At 56.0% G+C, this 7,811-nt stretch overlaps 1 protein-coding gene across 2 annotated transcripts; it reads right to left on the reverse strand.

The window, feature by feature from the left end:
- Positions 1 to 535: 535 nt before the first annotated feature.
- Positions 536 to 6,327, reverse strand: NR4A2 (nuclear receptor subfamily 4 group A member 2). 2 transcript variants are annotated; one of them, XM_061363785.1, is made up of 8 exons: positions 6,062 to 6,327; positions 5,398 to 5,520; positions 4,361 to 5,226; positions 3,705 to 3,834; positions 3,528 to 3,616; positions 2,902 to 3,104; positions 2,199 to 2,377; positions 536 to 2,108 (listed from the first exon to the last, which is right to left on the reverse strand). In XM_061363785.1, the coding sequence occupies exons 3-8, from the start codon at positions 5,222 to 5,224 to the stop codon at positions 1,852 to 1,854; spliced, it is 1,722 nt and encodes a 573-aa protein (XP_061219769.1). In that variant the 5' UTR covers positions 5,225 to 5,226; positions 5,398 to 5,520; positions 6,062 to 6,327; the 3' UTR covers positions 536 to 1,851. The 2 variants fall into 2 exon arrangements, with proteins under 2 accessions (XP_061219769.1, XP_061219768.1); XM_061363784.1 differs by having other exon boundaries at positions 3,453 to 3,616; positions 6,062 to 6,326.
- Between the last annotated feature and the right edge of the window lie 1,484 nt (positions 6,328 to 7,811).

Consider the following 7,811-nt stretch of genomic DNA (forward strand, 5'->3'; position numbering starts at 1 on the left):
TGTCCTCTTTCCCGGGACACCCGTGCAGTGTGAGCATCCCCGTACCACTCCAAGCCCCTTTTCTCCCCGTGCCCCTCGGGAAGTTCCTCAGCGCTCAGTGGAGCCGCCCGCTCCGGGAAAATTCCCAGGAACCGGGACTATTTGGAAGGCAACGAACTGGCAGCCCGGGCGCAGGCACTCCCGGACCGAGCCCCTCTCTGCTGCGATATCCCCGAGCTCCGGGGGAGCCGAGCTCGGGGTGCGCGGTGAAGGCGCTCGCCTCAACGGGCGGTCTGGGGGTGTCAGGGCGGCGGCGGGAGCGACGCCGGGGAAGAACCCACCTCCGCGCGGCGGCTTCTCATCCTCCTCTTCCTCTTGCGAAGCAGCGCGCCGGCGGCCCCGCGGCTGGAGGGGAGCCGCTCGCCCGCGCGTCTGTCCGTCCGTCCGTCTGTTCGTCCTCGGGGCGGCTCGCTCCGGCTTCGGCACCGCCACCGTCCCGCGTGGGGGAGGCGGGAGGCTCCGCTCCCCACTTCGGCGGAAAGAAGGCGAAATTCCATTCGTTTACATGTTTTATTGTTGTAAACATTAAAATCGTCTTTCTCAAAGAAAGAGTTATCGAGAGGGAAAAAAATGAAATAAAACAAATAAATCAGCGTTTCGAACGGTCGTACACCACAGAGGGGGGGAAAGGCAGTGACTCGTACCGTGTGCCACACCGGAAACGTACAAAGAAAACCACCACAGAATATGGCAATATTAAAAATATTACTCGAACGTAAAATAATATATTAACCGACAATTTTAGACATAAAAAACCGGAACAAAACAAACCAAAAATTCAAAGTGCTCAGTAATTTCCAGGGAGTTATGTATATTATAAGCACTCTGGAAACAGTCAAAAGCTGCTGCATGCAAGATTTGTTTAGCTTTAGACAACAAAATAATCAAGATATAAACTTCTTTTTTTAATCAACATCAACAGTACATACAACACTTACAAACAAGGGGTGTCGGACGGTGTTTACAAACACGATGTGTCCCACTGGGGAGGAGTTCAGGGTTTGTAATACTTGTGCCCACCTATTTTACAATTGAGAAAATGTTTGAAGCTTAGATAACTACCAGTCTTTATAAAAGCTAACAGACTACATAGTGTCTGAAATACTATTTATAGAATATAGACATTACTGAAATAGCAAGTGCCTATAACATTGTCACCCTAGAGTCATCATCATGCTTTCCTGGTACAGAGAGATTTCGTTTTCTTTCTCTTTAGCCTTTCTCTCTCTTTTTTTATCCTTTTTTTTTTTTTTTTTTTGCAAACACGTTTAGCTTTTATTTTTATTTATTTTTTTAGAATTGTTTTCCATATTTCTTCATAAATAGGCACAGAATAATTTTTTAAAAGCCAAACTGCATCTGATAAATTTACAAGCCTTCACCTTCTTTAATGACATGCCACCCACGTAACATTTAGGTTGTGTATATATTACAGCTTTCTTTTACAGCAGAAAACTTTAGTCTTTAGGAGGGTGAGACTTGTGGGTCACCTTAACACTTTGTCACTGTGTGAGTCTTAGCTGCGTTGCCAGATATGTTCATCTTTTTAATCAGAAGTCCTTAATAATAAATTCATTTATAAGCTGATAATAAAAAGTTTATACCATGGTGTTGTGTAGTCCATGATCTGCATCCATGATGGCCCAGAGCCAAAATGCCCGCTCAGGTTCTGCCTGCAGGAGTTAGCAACACTGGTTTGGGGGGGGAGGGTGGGGGTGTGAGCACCCAGGGGTGCCAGTAGGGGCCCAGGCCAAGTCCCCTTCAGCCAGGTGACGTTTCTCTTCAGTTCAGTGCAAGTGCACAGGAAGAGTCTTAAAAAGGTAAAGTGTCCAGAAAAAGTTTGTCGATTATTGCTGGCGGTGGCACCAAATCTTCCAGTTTCAGGTAGAATATGCGCTGCAGCCCCTGCGTGCAAAGCGTGCGGAGTTCGGGGAGCTTCCCCAAGAGTTTGGACAAGTAGTTGGGGCGATTCAGCCCCCCGTTATTAAAAGTCACATGGTCTTTCAGACAATTCACAATCTTGTTTTGAAGCTCTTCTACCCTCTTGGGTTCTTTAAGCCCATGCCGCTCTGTAAAAGAGAAGGATGCGGGAGGTTACGGGTGGGAGAGGAAGGTGGCAGGAGGGGACAGGAGCTGCCAGGGGGCTGAGAGACACTGACCTGTGACCATGGCCAGGGCAGCGATGCAAGAGAAGGCAGAGATATCGATGTTCATGTTTTGCAAGTTGGAGGAAAATTCAACAATGGAATCAATCCACTCCCCAAAGCCGCGGACGCACTGCAACCGGTGCAGGACTACCCCGTTGCAGAAGATAAGCTTGCCCTCCACTGGGTTTGACCTGGAAGGAATGTGACAACCCCAACATGAGCAGATGAATGAATGAGTAAAAAGGAAAAAAATCAAATAGAAAAAGGAAGAAAAGGAGAAGAAGAGAGAAGGACAAAAGATAAAGAGGGAAGGTGAGAAAGAGGGAACAGTGGGAGAGAGAAAGGAGGAAGGGGGGGAAGAGAGAAAAGCAAGGGGAGAAAGAAAGAGACAAGGGGGGAAAGAAAGAAAGAGGCAAGGCATGGAAGTGTTAGAGCTAGAGACAGGGGAAGCATAGAGAGATAGAAATAGAGATGGAAAAATAGAGAAGAGTAAAAGGGAATAAAAGAAAAAGAACAGAGAAGAGAGATTTAAAAACAAAAAGAAAAGAGAAGATGGGGTGAGAAAAGCTAAACAACTAATTACATGAAGAGCAATAAATGAAGGATTTAAGAGGCACCTAATTACCGAGGAGTTAATAAAATGCAGATCAGTGGACCCTGAAAGGATCTGATTCCATAACGGCCCAGAAGCCCCCCCTTGGAGCCAGGCACTCACCTGTACGCCAGCCGCAGCACAAACAGCTCCAGGAAGGCAGATTCGAAGAGTAGGTCCTGGTCTGTCTTTGGGAGGTCAGTGAAGCCAGGGATTTTTTCTGCCCATCCTCGGATGATCTCCATAGAGCCAGTCAGGAGATCGTAGAACTGCTGGATGTGCTGAGTGTCATCTCCACTCATCTGGTAGTCGGGGTTAGCCTGGAACTGGAAATCCATTTTGAAAAGCGCTTAATGAGGTTCTCTAAAGTATATAACCCGTGAAATTGCTAGCCCCGTTTCTAGTCGGGGAGCTGGGTTTTTACAACAATTAAACCTCGCTCTGACCACGGAGGAAATTAGACGTTCTGGGGCAATTAATCCAGCTAGGAGCAGCACTCCAAGGCGGCCGCTCTCTGCACACAGAGGCCAGTGTGTGCATGGCCCATGTGCGGCCACAGGCAGAGCCCCTGCCGTTTGCCCCAGAGCCGGCCCAGGGCAGGGGGGGGCAGCTGGGTCACCTCTCCCGGGCCACGGGGCGCAGGTAAGTCCCTACGCGAGCTCGGTCCAGCTTACCCTGGAATAGTCCAGGCTGGTCATAGCCGGGTTGGAGTCGACATGGGCTCTCACCAGCGCACTGATCAGACTCACCGGGGGAGAGGGGGGAGAGGGCTCCTGGGGGCTCTTCGGTTTGGATGGCAGGCGACCCCTCCGGCCTTTGAGGCTGTCTGTGCGCACCACTGCAAGAGAGACAGGGCTCAGCCGGGGCCCGGCGCGGTGCAGCCAAGCATGGCTTGGGAAGCATGGCTCCCCCAGACTCACACTCACCCTCCTTGACCATGCCGACGGCCAGGCACTTCTGGAAGCGGCAGTACTGGCAGCGGTTGCGGCGGCGCTTGTCCACCGGGCAGTTCTTGTTGGCCAGGCAGACGTACTTGGCGTTCTTCTGCACCGTGCGCTGTGGGGGGACGGGACCAGGCAAGCAGCATCAGTGGTCAAGTCCATGGGTCCACTCCTGGGCCACCTCCATCTCCCCAGCCTCTGTCTTTACTTCTTATTCCCCCCTCTTTTTTTTTTTTCCCTTTCTTTCTTTCCTTTCCCAACCCCCCCCTCCTTCCCAGGGCTTTTAACATGAGAAAATTGATAGCGTTAACATTTGAGCTAACCTTGCAGCTCCTAGCTGTGTTTTATATGCCAAGAGGAGGAAAGGAGACGCTCGGTAAATACAAATCCGTGGGCATTCATATTATTTACATTCCTTGGAGACCTCCTCTATTTAAAATGATAAGATTATTCAATCAGGATGGTGAAATAAAGAGATCACTTAATGTTACCACAGGGAATTCTGTTCCACATGGTTAGCTCAGCCGCAGCTCTCTGTCCTAACCGATTTCCGTCTGAAGGGGAAAGCGGCTGCTGGCCCCAGTGCCCCCCCGCTGCCCTGCCTGTCACCCGCTGCCCATTGCTGATCACCCACAGCTCACCTTGAAGAAGCCCTTGCAGCCCTCGCAGGTGCGGACGCCGTAGTGCTGGCAGGCAGCGTTGTCCCCACAGACGGCACAGAGCCCCTCGTTGGAGGGGGACCCCCGTGATGGTGGCGAGGGCACCTGGCTCTCCAGCAGCTGCGGAGCATGGCCCAGCTGCAGCCCCGGGAAGGCCATGGAGGGCTGCTTGCGAATGGGGTTGGGGACTGCAAAGGCCTGTCCGTCCACGGTGTGGTGGGCCCCGGCTGGCTCGGGGTTCATGGGAACATGGAGTGGCCCATCGAAGCGCATCTGGCAGCTAGAGACAGGGGTGCCGGGGGGCGACTGCTTGAAGGAGAAGAGGGAGAGGCGGGAGACAGGCGTTTTGCGTTGCTCAAGCATGTGCGTGGTGGCCACGTAGTTGGGGTGGAAGTTGTGCAGGGAGCCAGGGTCGTCCCACATGGGGCCGTGCTGCACCTGGAAGCTGGGCGTCGAGGGGGTCGGGGGCGACGAGGGCTTGTAGTACACGGAGCCTGAGTGGGACATCATCTCCTCGGACTGAGAGGGGAGGTGGCCGTGCTGCTGGTAGCCATGCATCTGAATGTCTTCCACCTTAATGGAGGACTGCTGTCCGGAGAGGGGCATTTGGTACAAACAAGGTGGCTTCACGTCGTAGCTTGTGTTGTAGTTGTCCATAAAGGTACTGAAGCTGGGGAGAGAAGTGGTGGCAGTGATTTCAGTGTTGGTGAGGTCCATGCTAAACTTGACAAACTCCGGAGTTAAGAAATCGGAGCTGTATTCTCCCGAAGAGTGGTAATTGTAGCTCTGGGAGGCCGGGCTGGCTCCTTGAGGCGAGGACCCATACTGAGCCTGAACACAGGGCATGGCTGGAAACGAAACATGGTCATGTACACTCCGCCGCACAACGCGCGCCCTCCGCCCGCCCCGTCTCGTCCCGCCCTGCTCCGCGCCGGGCACCGCGATCCACGGCCGCCGGGAGGGAACGGGGCCGGCGGCGGGAACCCCCCTCCCTCACCGCGGGAAGGAACTGCACAAACCTTCAGCCGGGTGAGAGGCGTTTTCGGGAGAGCCGAAGGCGGACAGCGTCGGAGCTCAGCGGGGAGCGGAGTTTCCGCGGCTTCAGAGCACGAAGGAGGGCTCCAGCCTGCCCGGCGCGCTGGCTGAAACACAGACACACCGACCGGCTCTTCAGACGTTACGGGGCGGCGGCGCAGCGCGGAGAGTCCGTGGGTTGGGCTCGGCTCGGGGGGGGCTTTATAAATTGGGAGGAAACTTTCCACCGGCGGCTGCGCGCGGCTCTCGGCCACCACCGGGGTTGCCCCGCGGTGTCAGGAGGAAAGAAGCCGGTCCGGTTTTCCGCCTCTACAAGCAAGGCGAGAGGCGCGTCCCCCGGCGGGGGAGGGGAGTCGGGCGAAGAGCCGAGGCTCTCGGGGACCGCGGGACCGTGAGCCGCCGCCGGTGCTGAGAGCGTTGACAGCCCGCACCGGGCAGCCCACGGGTGACACGCGTCCACGGGCGGTCAGTCCCGGGCTGGAGAAGCGCCGGGCGTGCCGCGGCACCGTGCTCCCACGGGCGATCGGCGGGACGGGAGCGCGAAGCCGCCGCCGCTACCCCACGCCCCCCTCCCGCGCCTCGCGCGTGGAAACCCGGTGTGCGCGTGGGGACGGGGCGGATGGACTGGTTGCGCGCGCGGGCACTCACCGTAGAGCGGCGGCCCGTGCGCGCATCCAAGTGCCGGGCGGCGGCGGGGAGAGCGGCGGCAGCGTCGCGCCGGGCGGGCGAGGCGGGCGGACTGGCCCTTCCCCGCAATGTGCCTTTGTTTATGTGGGCTCCCCGCTCCACAGCCAACGTGCGCCTCGAGCCCCTGCGCGTCACCGCGCGTCACCGCCGCACCCACCAATCCGCTCGCCGCGGGGCCGGCTCGGCCCCGCCCCCGCGGCAGCGCGCTCCCTTTGGTAAATTTCCGACGGTGACGTCACGCAGAGGGACACGCCCCGAGTGGGCGCCCCCTCGGTCGTCCCCCCCCCCGGTCCCGCCCCCCGACGGCAGGGGAGCCCACGGTGCCGCAGCGAACCCGCGCCGCTCCTCGCGCCACGTCCACGCGCGGCACCTTAAGCGCGGGTGGGGCGTGGTCTCATTTGCATAGAGGGCGGTTGCGTCACTCGCCGGGCGAAAGGGAAAAAGTGAGAGCGGGGCGTGGCGGCGGCGCGCGTGTTCCCCACCCACCCACCCACCCCGCGTCACCATTGACGCAACCGCCCGGCGCGCCAAAAATAGCACGCGACCCGACGGGAGCTCCCCGGGGCGGCAGCAGCTCCCGGGCACCCGCGGGTGCGGGTCCTCGGGGCCTCCCTGCTCTCCCCACACCCGCCTTGTTAGAGGGGAAAATCCCGCTCTGTGAAAGCGAGGAGCCGCGAGCCGCCCCACGCAGCCTTTCATCCACCACCTCAGCTCCCTGCAGACGCGCGCGGTGGTCCTTGTTCCACTTCCCACGCAAAACTGAAGCAGGTTTTATTTTATTCGTCCCCCTGCGCAATGCTGACACGCCACCCGCCCATTCTCCATTAATAGCGCGAGTCCCAGGCAGCACGGGCTGGAGCAGCGTCAGGACTCGGAGCAGAACCGTATTTGTGTCCTGGATGGCACCGTGCTCATTAAAAGCCTATCAGTCATCTTTGCTCTGCAGGTGTGTCAGGCAGCAGCCACAAGGGGTGTTGGTGGGGTTGCTGGTCCAAAGGGGATGCGGAGGGAAGGGAAGGGGTAGTGGGCTACGGAATGCAGCTCAAACACCAGCTCTGTATCGTCCCGCAAGACTCTCTATTGCATCCAGCCTGCAAGAAAAAAAAAGGCAGAAGTCAGGTAACAGTGCTTCCTTTCCCACAGGAAACTGAGTCGGCCACATGCACAGTGCGGCCCGGCTGCTCGCAAGTACCTTCTCTGAGATGTTCAATAGACCCATGCATGCGATATGTGCTCAAGGCTGGGAGAAGACGCTTCCAGTCAAACTCCATAAACACCAGTCTGCGCAGGATGACAGTAAAAGGCAACACTCCCAACATGGCACAGCCTTAACCCAGAAAGTCAACATTTCAACAAAAACCCTACAGAGCACTTCACTATGAACAGTTTATGCAAAGCTGTGATTGTTCCTCCTTAATACGTTCCTCTCGCTGTGAGTCCTCACCCTTCACACAGGCTTTTCCCTTTCAGCTCCCAATGTAAAAACTCCAACACCCAACAAAACAAACTGCTCCAACCTCCTGGTTCACTCGCATCCAGAAAGACAATCTCCACTCTGCAGTTGTGCTGTCTTGCTCCTACAGAATTACTATCGAGATCTATCCAAGAGGAGGCGAGATGATAAAGCTGAGTAAAGAGATCATGTAACACTGTAGGATGCCTCTGATCTCAAGGGCTGTTTAACCATTGCATTAGTCATTTAACGTGCTGC

The sequence above is a fragment of the Neopsephotus bourkii genome, unplaced genomic scaffold (assembly GCF_033783945.1).
Source record: "Neopsephotus bourkii isolate Nb327-2 ecotype Australia unplaced genomic scaffold, CSIRO-AGI_Nbou_v1 NB_1181, whole genome shotgun sequence".
Classification (NCBI taxonomy): Eukaryota; Metazoa; Chordata; class Aves; order Psittaciformes; family Psittacidae; genus Neopsephotus; species Neopsephotus bourkii.

What these genes read in the sequence shown, in the direction of transcription:
- NR4A2 (XM_061363784.1), bottom strand. Translation starts at nt 5,224, where the DNA reads ATGCCCTGTGTTCAGGCTCAGTATGGGTCCTCGCCTCAAGGAGCCAGC. An exon ending in GCTGCAAGGGCTTCTTCAAG is followed by an intron (nt 3,835 to 4,360) that starts GTGAGCTGTGGG and finishes GTCCCCCCACAG; the next exon opens with CGCACGGTGCAGAAGAACGC. An exon ending in CGTCGGCATGGTCAAGGAGG is followed by an intron (nt 3,617 to 3,704) that starts GTGAGTGTGAGT and finishes TCTCTCTTGCAG; the next exon opens with TGGTGCGCACAGACAGCCTC.